This window comes from Alosa sapidissima, chromosome 16, assembly GCF_018492685.1.
Source record: "Alosa sapidissima isolate fAloSap1 chromosome 16, fAloSap1.pri, whole genome shotgun sequence".
NCBI classification, from domain to species: domain Eukaryota; kingdom Metazoa; phylum Chordata; class Actinopteri; order Clupeiformes; family Clupeidae; genus Alosa; species Alosa sapidissima.
Window position 1 is genome coordinate 4,496,686 of NC_055972.1, and position 12,500 is coordinate 4,509,185.

The 12,500-nt window shown below is 42.8% G+C and overlaps 1 protein-coding gene across 1 annotated transcript in view; it reads left to right on the top strand.

Annotated features, from left to right (window-relative positions):
* crtac1b (cartilage acidic protein 1b) overlaps positions 1–12,500 on the top strand; it is a 74,939-nt gene that overhangs the window by 46,424 nt on the left and 16,015 nt on the right. The window contains exons 7-8 of the mRNA XM_042066154.1: positions 9,151–9,285; positions 9,656–9,798. Coding sequence (XP_041922088.1) covers positions 9,151–9,285; positions 9,656–9,798 — 278 coding nt within the window. The remainder of the gene's footprint in view (positions 1–9,150; positions 9,286–9,655; positions 9,799–12,500) is intronic.

Consider the following 12,500-nt stretch of genomic DNA (forward strand, 5'->3'; position numbering starts at 1 on the left):
AGCTCTCTCTCTCCATCTCTCTTTCAGTTCACAAGTCTGCACTCTCTCTTTATGTCTCTCTCTCTGTTTTTCTCTCTATCTCTCTTTCTTTCTCTCTTTCAGTTCACAGGTCCATTCTCTCTCTCTCTCTCTCTCTCTCTCTATTTTTCTCTCTCTCTCTATCTCTCTCTCCATCTCTCTTTCAGTTCACAGGTCCATTCTCTCTCTCTCTCTCTTTCTCTCATTCTTTCTCTATTCCGTGGAACATATAAAACACACCTATTTCTGTTACTGACCTGGAAGTCAGCCTTAATTTACCCGGCCCACAACGTTTGAGTTCGGGTAATTCGGTCTGGAGTTGGTCCATTGAAAAGTCTATACTGTATGTGTGGTGAAGATGTGTTCGGGCCAATCAAATCGTTTGGTCAGGCTTTATACAAAGATGAACAGATGAAAAGAACAAATTCACACACACGCACACACACGCACACACACACACACACACATACACATGCTCACACACACGCATGCACACACACACATACACACACGCACACACACACACACACACACACACGCATGCATACACACACACACACACACGCACACACACACATGCTCACACACACGCATGCACACACACACATACACACACGCACACACACACACACACACACACACACACACACACACACACACACACACACGTGCACACACACACACACACACACATACACACATGCACACACACACACGCACACACACGCACACACACACACACATCCACACACACATGCACACACACACGCACACACACACAGCTTTGGACGAAAGCATCTGCCAGATTCCATAAGCATAAAAAGATCTCTCTTCACCTCTCTCATTCTCTCTCTTCTCCACCTCTCATTCTTTCTCTTCTCCACTTCTTTAATTCTCTCTCTTCTCCACCTCTCTCATTCTCTCTCTTCTCCTCTCTTCCTCATCACATTTAAATTCAATAATTACTATTTATTTTCACTATTGCTCAGACTGTTAGCAGTCTTTAGCAATGAGCTAATAATTAATGTTTGTATTGTTATTTTTTTTCCTTTTACGACACAGTCTCTCTCCTTCACTGCATTCACTGTCATGCTTTCTCTATTTCTCCCTCTCTCTCTCCTTCATTCCTCTCTCTCTCTCCGTCTCCTACCACCAGTTCAGCCGTTATCTCTCTCTCTCTCTCTCTTTCTCTTTCTCTGTCTTCAAACTGATGTTTCATCCTCTGTTTTCTCCGTGTTCACCAGTTCAGCCGTTATCTCTCCTGTCCCTCATTCTCATTCCTCCCCCCCCCCCCCCCCCCCGTGCTGGGAGATTTATGGCGTCTCTCATGCGGCTGGCGAGTGTGTGGTATGTGTGTGTGTGTCTCATGCAGCTGGTGACTTATGGTTGGTCTTTATGAGCCGCTCAGGAGGAGCAGGGGCCTTTCGCTCAGTCAGCATTTCACCCTCACACACACACACACACACACACACACACACACGGCTGACCACTCAGTACACTCAGTTGATGGGTAGTGTCCGGACACTGTCTAGAGTTCAGTGAAAGTGTAGGCTAGCACTAGCTGTCTCTCTCTCTCTCTCTCTCTCTCTCTCTCTCTCTCTCTCTCACACACACACACACACACACACACACACACACACACACACATCCACTACAGACTCAAAGTTCCAGTTGACAATTATTCTTCAGATTTCGTCATGTTGCATCAGATTGCGTCTTGGGCAGTCTGATGAGAAGTGGACAGTGTGGGAAGACTCATGTAGCCTGGACGCCAGCCGAACTTAGCCCTGCACACAACATTTGAGGTCGGGAAGTTCGGTTTGAAGTTCGACACTTTAATTGCAGCAGTGTGTTTCGGTCGTTGCTTTTACCAAAAGCAGGACACTGCATGCCAGCTCATGTACAATCCACCTGCTGCCAGTATCTCCAAAAGCTGAGCTGCTGTCAGTTCAAGTTTTGAGGTCGCGAGTAGCCTATTGTGTATCAACAACACTCATTAGTTTATGTGATGTGGAATCAGTCACTATATTTCTTCAGCTAGTTCTTAAGCACTTAACGTGCTTAGCACTGTGAGCGCTGAGGGGCTTGTCTAGAACAATGTTCTACGCCGAGGGTGTAGACCACTGTGAATGCTGAGGGGTTTGTCTAGAACAACGTTCTAGGCCGAGGTTGCAGAGCACTGTGAGCGCTGAGGGGTTTGTCTACAGCAGGGGGTCTTAACTGGTCTGTCTTTGGGACCCACAATTTCCCATGTTCATAAAGTCACGACCCATATATTTATTTTTTAGTGTTCAAGCCAACAGATAAGGTGAGCTACATGCTAAGACACGCAAAGTGCCTGTAGGCCTACTTGTTTAGAACATGCTGATGTTTGGCATTACATTTGTGAAGTCTTCAGGATATTAAGATAGTACTGTAGATCTGACAAAGTAGCACTTAAAATTGGTGATTATTTATTTATTTTTTTACCCACAAGCTCCACGACCCACCCAGAATGGTTCCGCGACCCACTTTTGGTCCCGACCCACCAGTTAAGAAACACTGGTCTAGAACAATGTTCTACGCTGAGGTTGCAGAGCACTGTGAATGCTGAACTTCATATATACTTCATATAGAAAATAGACACCGCCAATCTAGAACACAGACCCTTAATGCTCTCTATTCTTATGGCTTCTGTGTGTGTGTGTGTGTGTGTGTGTGTGTGTGTGTGTGTGTGTGTGTGTGTGTGTGTGTGTGTGTGTGCAGAGGCGATCCTAGAGTCTAGGGGGTCCTACCGACCTGTGTTCATCACCTTTATGTTAGGCTATAAATAATCTGACACCAATGAAAAATATAAATAAAACTTTTTTTATTCAAAATGTTCCAAACATGAAAAACCTTGTTATTTTGAAAATATAAATGTAAAGAATAAAAAAAAAAATATATATATAGAATAAAATACAGTAAATTACTTTAAAAACCCAATATAAACTTTGTACACAATATAAAGTATAGAAATGAAATAGTTTTATTGGGGTTCTATACCGACAGTAGGCAATTCCTCATAAGCCCCTTTTATGCACTGCTTTTAGAAATGCTGCTTTTATGCTTTTTTGCTTCTATACTCTATTGACCTTCACACACTATACTGTATTGACCTTCCCACATTATACTCTATTGACCTGTGCACTCTATACTCTATTGACCTTCACGCACTATACTCTATAGACCTGTGCACACTATACTGTATTGACCTTCCCACACTATACTCTATTGACCGGTGCACTCTATACTCTATTGACCTTCACGCACTATACTCTATAGACCTGTGCACACTAAACTCTATTGACCTTCACACACTATACTCTATTGACCTGAGCACACTATACTCTATTGACCTGCGCACTCTATATTGACCTGTGCACACTATACTCTATTGAAATAAGAGCCAGTTCTGAAAGTCTCTCTTGAGACATAGTTGACCTGAGAGGTTTTGATTAGTTTTAAAGCGGAGAAACTTCTCCCTCCAGAGACAACAGTGACCGGGAGAGTTGATAGTGGACAGAGGGCAAAGCATTTGGTAGGGCCACTTTATCTGTCTGTTTTGTGGTTATAAATTTAAGTAATGATCCTGAGGAGAAATATAAAAGAGATGTGTAATTGCTCTCCTTGGGCATAGCTTTCCTTCTCCATTGCTATCATAGCATTCACTTAACGCTAGCTGCTAGCTATTCAATTCTGTCCCCCCGTTAGTTAGACAAAGTAGCAGCGTTTTTTAATAACAGCAATCATTTACTGTTAATGTTATGTTATGTTAATGTTATGCTTAAATCATTATCTGTCACTTAAAGTGGGGCAGATAACTGAATTTTTTCATAAGAATCGTTCACAACTGGTAACAAGCGCCAAAATTGGCAAAATTGCTGTATGGGTATTGCTCTTTCAATAAAGAACGTTAGCCATCGCAAACTGATGGTGGGTGCTGGGTAAGACTGAACGCAACCGCCTACTCATGAGCAGTTGAGCAGGTGATCTGAAACAGTCAACAGGAGTGTTACGATACTCAAGAAGACTGAGGTAAGGATCTCTCTTGTCACATCTGGCCTAGTTATGTGGGTAAACTCCCATTTGTCAGCGAAAGCTTCAAACTCTCTGCATTTGTTATCTGATACAACAGTCTCAGGTATGCCATGTCTAGCGAAGGCTGCTTTAAGTTTGTGTATTACAGCAGAGGCTGTTGTGCTGTGCAATTTGTCAAGCTCAAAATATCTGCTGTAATAGTCCACTGTGATGATGTATTGTTCATTGTTCCAGGTGAACAAATCTGTAGCAACGGTCTGCCATGCCCGATCGGGGATCTTGTGGCTGATCATGGGCTCCTTGGTGTTGGAAGGTCTGTGTTCGAGGCATGTGGGGCACTTTCCAGCCGTTTCCTCAATATGCTTGTTCATACCTGGCCAAAATAGGATGTCCCGTGCTATCTGTTTGCACTTTTCAATGCCTATGTGACCAATGTGTATCCATGATAACTTTTAGCACGCAGTGAAGTAGGAGCAACAATTCTCTCACCCTTGAATATGATGTCATTCATCTGGGAGAGTTCATCACGATAGTTCCAGTACTCAACAATATTCTGCGGGCACAGTTTTCTTTCCTCAGGCCATCCTTCACTGATTGTTCTTTTAAGTTGCTTTAACTGTGGGTCTTTGTCGATCTCTGTTTTGATTTATTTTAGCTTTGCATCACTGACAGGCAAGTTTCTGTACAGCATGTGTACCTGCATGTCCATGCCCTCTCTGAGGCTCTCATCCTGGTCAGACAGAGACTTCCGGGATAGAGTGTCTGCAACAGGGATGTCCTTGCCTGGTCTGTGGACAATGGTAAAGTCATACCTTTGCAGCTGAAGAAACATTCGCTGTAGCCTGGGAGGTGCTGCTGCAAGAGGTTTGCGGATGATGGATTCCAGTGGTTTGTGGTCACTTTCCACTGTGACGTGGTGGCCACACACATACTGATGGAAGCGTTTGCACCCGAACAAAATGGCATAAAGCTCCTTTTCGATCTGAGCATAATTGACTTCACAGTCATTGAGTGCTTTTGATGCATATCCAATCGGTCTGCCATCTTGTAACAAAACAGCAACAAGTCCATATTTACTGGTTTCGACTTGTAGGGTGAGCTTTTTTCTGCGGTCAAAATAAGCTAAGACAGGACCTGGTTCACGTGTGATGAGCTCTTTTATCTTCTGAAATGCTTCTTCATGCTGTGTATCCCATGTGAACTCATTGGTCTCTTTCAACAGGTGACGCAGAGGCGCATTGATGCTGGCAAGACCTGGGGCAAATTTTGACAGATAGTTCACCATGCCTAAGATTGTTTCCAGCTCACCTTTGTCCTTTGGGTCTTTCATCTCTTTGATAGCTGCAATCTTGGCTGGATCAGGCTTGACTCCATCTTTGGTGATGAGGTGCCCAAAGTAGCTGACCTCAGTGGCGCAGACAACACTCTTTTCCGGGTTGAGCTTCACTCCTCTCTCTCTGGAACGTCGCAGCATGGCACGGAGGTTTTCATCATGCTCCTGCTTGTTCCTGCCGTATATGAGAATGTCGTCCACAATCGCCATGACGCCTTGTAGATCTTCATAGGTCTCGTTCACCTTCCGCTGGAACTCGTCCTGGGCAGATTTTACTCCAAAGGGTAACCGCAGGAATCTGTACCGTCCGAACACTGTTTTGAAGGTTGTCAGCTTGGAAGACTCCTCTGTGAGCTTTATAGCCCAGTAGCCTGACTTGGCATCCATGACACTAAAGTGGCATGCTCCAGCTAACCTGGATGTGATGTCATCGAGGGTTGGTGATGGGTAGTGCGGTCGTTTGATTACCTTGTTCAAGTCTTTGGGATCAAGGCATATCCTCAGCTTGCCCGTGCGTGGTTTTTCTGCTAGTAGTTAACCCATTCGGTTGGCTGGGTGACTTTCACAATGATCTTTTGTTTCTCCATACTCTGTAGCTCATCCCACAGGCGATCACGTAAAGCAACGGGTCTTGGTGGGTGAACAACGGGCACTGCATTGGGGTCGATGTGAATGGTACATTCACCAGGGAAAAGTCCTATTCCTTTAAAAACGTCTGCAAACTCCTCCATTATAGACACCTCTTGTTCAATCCAAAATCCAGGCATGCTTGTAATCCTAGCACTGGTGGTGCATGTGTGTCTACAACATGATAGATAGATAGATAGATACTTTATTGATCCCCAGGGGAAATTCAAGAAAACATAAAACTTCAGCATCAACTGAATTGTCCCTGTATTGGCATTTCATGTTGTACTTGCCCCTAACTACAAGCTGCTCTCCACCATAGCCATAAAGCGGGCACATTGAGGGTTGTAGCATATTCTGTATTCCCAATCCCTTGAAAGCACGTGTGGGAATGACATTAGCTGAGGCCCCGGTGTCCAATTTGATATCTTGAGAACTATTTCCCTCTGTTACTGCATCAATGAACAAGTCTTCACTGTCTGTGTATTCGTCAGGTTCATTTTCACTCACTGCATGGACTCCTTTTCCTTGCTTGGAACGACATACTTTTGCAAAATGGTTCCACTTGTTGCATATCATGCACTGTTTCCCTTTTGCAGCTGTTCGTGTCGTGTGCCTTATTTCCACAGTAGCCACAGGTTTTAGCGCGTCCACGGAAGTCGGCTGGCTTGTGTGCGTCATCGGATTGTCCTTTTGTTCTCTCTTGACGCGCTCTCCAAGCACCTTTGTTGTGATAGTGCTTGCCAATTGCATGAACCGCCTGTTCATGTGAGCTGTTGCTGCCATCTATTGTCTTAAGTTGCACTTTCATAAGACCTAGCAATGTCTATTGCTTTATCTAGCGTCAAATCAGATCCGACATTAAGCAGCTTTTCAAGAACTTTAGGCAAATGAATGCCGAACACTACCCGATCCCTTATCATCTCTTCACCGTTAGCATATCCACAGTCCTTCACAAGCAGCCTCAATTCTGTGACAAACTGCTCAAAAGGCTCGCTAGGTCCCTGTATCTTCTCATGGAACTTGTAGCATGTGGAAATTACATCGGACTTTGGCATTATGTATGCTTCAAACATTCATAGTATTAATAGATAGATAGATAGATAGATACTTTATTGATCCCCCAGGGGAAATTCAGGATTAATTAATGGATTAATTAATGGATTCAGGATAAAATTAATGTCCATGTGTTGTAGATATCTCTACCTTTTTCTCAGACCCTATCAGTTTGGTCTTACCTGTACAGCTCTATGCAGCTGTAAATGCCTGGACTAGTAACTTTATCCTTAGATGCCTCAGAAAACATAATAGTTCAAACATATATACCACATTTTCTATTACTTCACCATACTTAAAATTAAATATTTTTTCTGAAATTATTTCACATTTTGTGCCTTTTTTTCATATTATTTGCTAGAAAGGGCATTAAATACTCTAAAATCACACTCATATATATTTTTGTGATGTTCCCAAGGTGTGAAATGTAGGATATGTTCAATAATAAAAACATTGAAATATGTCCCTGTGGCTAAAATTCTGGGGCAAAATAGGTTTCTCCAATGGCAAAATGGCGGCCATCTTGGAAAATGTAACGATAACTGTAACGATTGTTACAGTTATCTGCCCCACTGTTACCTCTGTCTCTTTCTCTCTTTTTGCTGCTTCTTCTATGTTGTCATCTTCTCACTGCCAGACGGGTAGCTCCTATTCATTTTCCTTCAGCTTATTTTCCAACTTACTGAACAATACGACGTCACTCATTCACTGACGTTCATTTTTGAAGCTGGGAAGGATTTTGACTGGACAAAGCCAATGTCAATCAACATTCCATCCAGTCGGAATTTTCATATGTGATACATGTTGAGTATCTACGTTGCCACTTGATATTCGCCTGTTGCTATCTATCGACCAGATGTAGCTGGCCATTCGAGAATCAATGTGTTCATTCAAATATTTCTTTGACAAGTAAACGTCATCATATCGATTACAGAAGTATGTATCATGTTACTTTACTATGATGAGACAGCATCTCTCATAATCACTATAACTGTGTGTGTGTTCACTCAGCATCTCTCATAATCACAATAACTGTGTGTGTGTTCACTCAGCATCTCTCATAATCACTATAACTGTGTGTGTGTGTGTTCACTTCAGCATCTCTCATAATCACTACAAGTGTGTGTTTGTGTTCATTTCATCCTTCTAGACCAGTGAGCGTTAGCAACTAGCTAAACATGATGAATATCGCGCATGTCTGTCGTTTTAAAAAAAATATGTGCAGACTCTTTGAACTCTTGTGAACACAGATTGGCTGTTTATAAGGCTATAGCATACATGTACAGATGTACTGTTTGTACAACAGAACAGGAGCACGCAAAATCACGTAATCCATCATTCAATCTCTATGGACGAAATTATCGCTTGTTCCAATGGCAAACGTACTGAGACCAGGTCTCGGGGGGCCCCCTAGTGGCTCGGGGCTCCAAGCAGTTGCCTGCCTTGCCTATTGACAAGGTGCGCCTCTGTGTGTGTGTGTGTGTGTGTGTGTGTGTTTGTATTTGCATTATTTTATTTTTGTTTGTGTCTGTATGCAAACATGTATGTTTGTATGTTGTTTCTGTGTGTGTGCATGTGTGTGTGTGTGTGTGTGTGCACGTGCACGTGTGTGTGTGTGTGTGTGTGTGTGTGTGTGTGTGTGTGTGTGTGTGCACGTGCATGTGTGTGTCTTGTACTTCTCTGCTGTGTAATCGTAGTGCAGTGTCTGTGTCAGCACAAAGCTTGGCTACAGGAAATGGCCTGGAAAGACTCTAATGATTTCTGAAATCACTGTTTTGTGTGTGTGTGTGTGTGTGTGTGTGTGTGTGTGTGTGTGTGTGTGTGTGTGTGTCTGCATGCATGCATGTATGTGCATCTTTTCACTGTATTAATGTTTGTTTGGATCATTCATGTGCTGGTGTGTGTATGGGTCTCTTACGTGTATTCTGGTGTGTGTGTGTGTGCGCGTGTTTTCACTGTGTTAATGTTTGTATGGATCACTCATGTGCTGGTGTGTGTATGTTTTTTTTTTATACGTGTATTCTGGTGTGTGTGTGTGTGTGTGTGTGTGTGTGTAGGCGGGCGGGGTGTGGCTGTGGGACCGATCATTAGTCAAACACTTCCTGACATCTTCTGTGATAACGAGTACGGAGGCAACTTCCTCTTCCGTAACAATGGCAACGGAACCTTCACTGATGTGGCTTCACAGACAGGTACACACACACACACACACACACACACACACACACACACACACACACACACACACACAGTCATTTTCAGACATAAACGCTTTTCTGTCACTCTCACTCTCTCTCTCACACACACACTCTCTCACACACTCTTTCTGTTTCTGTCTCTCTCTCTCTTTACATACACGCACACACACAGTAAATAATGCTTCCCTGTGTCTCTCACACACACACACACACACACATGCTCATTATGTTTCTGTCTCTCTCTCACTCTTTACACACACACACACACACTGTAATAATGCTACCTTGTCTCTCACACACACACACACACAGACACACACACACACACACACTGTAATAATGTTACCTTGTCTCACACACACAGGTGTAGAGGACGTTAAGCAGCATGGAAGGGGCGTGGCTTTGGCAGATTTTAATCGCGACGGGAAGATTGACATCGTCTACGGCAACTGGAATGGCCCTCATAGACTCTTCCTTCAACTGCCCAACCGCAAACACAGATTCAAGGTGTGTGTGTGTGTGTGTGTGTGTGTCTGTCAGTGGTGTAGTGGGGATTTTTTAAGTGGGGGGATGCTATTTTAATGCCATCATTGCAAAAACTGTCACGCACCTCCACATACATCGGTGCGTAAGGCCAAGGCCAAATTGTTACCAGTTTTCGTGAACATGAAACCAAATTCAAAAAAACAATTAAATGACATGGATTAGCTTCAAAATGTAGCCTAGTCTATGAAAGTCTATGAATATGGTAGCTTTTACTTTTGTTGTATCATACAATAAACAGACAAACCATAATGTAGTTTGTTTCCCAAAGTCTGGGTCGCAGGAGATTTTATTTGGGTCGCCAGCACAATGTATGTTGTGTTATGACAAATGGTATCAGTTAGGTCTATTTGATACCAGGAAAGCTAACAGTTTTCTATTAAGATGTAGTTTGTTAACTACCACAGTCACGGTTTTGTCATTAAAGCTCATGAAACTGGCGCATGAAACTGGGGGGGCGAATGCATCGCAGAGGGGGAGCCAGAGCATGGATATCTATCTCTCAAAATTAAACCATTCTGTGGGGCGCCTGCCATGTACTGTACCTCGCAGTTGCAAACTGCAAGGAACATGTGTTACACTCGGGTCTTGAACCCGGGTCTCCGGAGTGGTAGCCCTGGAACAATCCCCTGAACTACCAGGAACTGAGTGTGACTCAATTGCGAAGCAGCAGAAAGTCTAGTTAAGAGTTTATTCCACAAAAAGGCAAAGTCCCAAAAAGCACAGAAGATCGTGTACAAAAATCCAAACCAAAATTACAGTTTTTAATTCCTCCAACAACACAGGGAATGCAGGCAGAATAATCCAATGGGGTAATCCAAAATCAGGATCGAACAGACAGGCTGAGTTAGCAACAAGAGCAGTCCAGGAAAGGCAAACAGATCCACAGGGTAATCCAAAGGAGAAACAACGTAGCAACAGTCCAGGGTCTAAAACAGGCAACGCAGTCAGAATACAGGTCTCAGTAGACAAAAACCCACAAGGCTACTCACATAAGGTTCAGTGACTCAACAAAGACAATGTGAAAAGACCAGCTTAAATACTATGAGGGAATTGGCTAAACAAGTCACATGGCTGATAAACAGAGAACAGGTGGGTCAATTAACAGGTTAATTATGTAGGAAAACCACAGCAAAGGGAATCACAAGATTTGGCGACCTAGAGGTAAACAGAAAAAAGTCCATAATCGTAACAACATGAATCCGCCTATTTGCATGAACATTACCAGATACCAGCTCCTCAACTTTACCGATTAAAATCTAGTGACCGTGCTGTCAACTAAAGCAGACATCCATAGACTGGACATAAGGACATTCAATTTGCATGTAGATAGTTTTAGATGCAATCTTTAAAGTTAATAGCAACCTCCTCACATTCTTATTTCTGATTTAAAATGCACAACAGTGCATTATAATTATTATATTAGGCTACAATTTAAATGGACATTTTAAACACTATTTCTCTCGTTTTGTACCTCGCTAACTCCAAAGTAAAGGTGCATTCTTCCGGCTATTGCACAAAAGCCTCTTGTTCTGATATAGGCCTACAATATAATATAATACAACAATACAATATAACGACTTGAGTTATTTGCTGTTTACATTGACGTCCACAGTGTTATGGACCCATTTGTCTGCAACGCAACATAGCCTACAACATTTTTTTAGAAATACAGGAACAGCTTACTATGCTAACGAATGCGCAACATGCGAGAATTTCCCCAAACTCTCAGATGCGCATTAAAGAGTATCTTTTCAGTAGTCATTTCCAACTTTTCACGCTGATGGTGCTCAAAATGCAACACAACCATGTTCAAAGCAGGATCTATCTATCTAGATCCTATAGCAATGTATGGTGGGGCAGGCATAGAAAAGTTGGAGAACCTGTGGCCTAAAACAATATTGGTGGTTGCAGGGTAGATTTTAAGTGAAATGGGTCGCGATGGTCTGTAATTTTTACAAAGTGGGTCCCCAGAAAAAAAGTTTGGGAAACACTGATGCCTATGTAATCTAGCATAGTCTAATCTCCTTGACGCATAACATGCCGCGGCATGGCTTCATTCATTACCACACGTAAACCATAGCAATAACAATAGCACAAGCAGGATTCACGCTTTTAACAAGCTGTGTGGTCAGTGTAGCTCAATTTGAGGGGGTGTCATATGAATGTCATTGCGAATGATTAAAATGCAGAGGTGCACAGTCAATAAAACAAAAAAATAACAGAAAGAACATTGGGCAGGCAAGTGCCAGTCATTTGAATTTGAAGTTTTTGTTTGGATGAAAGTAGCTGCACCAATTGTAAGTTTTTCCTAAAGTTGTTCAGGTTCACCGTTGGGTCATTATGGTTAAATAGCCTTATCACTTATATTGGAGCTCCCTCGATAAAAATCACTCGTATACTCACACATGCTTTTCGTGTCATTTTGACCACTGGATTAGCCTACCTGCTTTCTGCAAAACACAAACGAAGGAATTGCAACAGTGGGCCATGAAGATGCTTGCTAGATTCGGATACAGGCAGTTGCACAATCTATGGTTTTCTAGCCACTTTCTAGCCACTTTCTAGCACGCACACACACACACACACACACACACACACACACACACACACACACACACACACACACACATTCACACTCACTCACACATACAAACTCATTCACA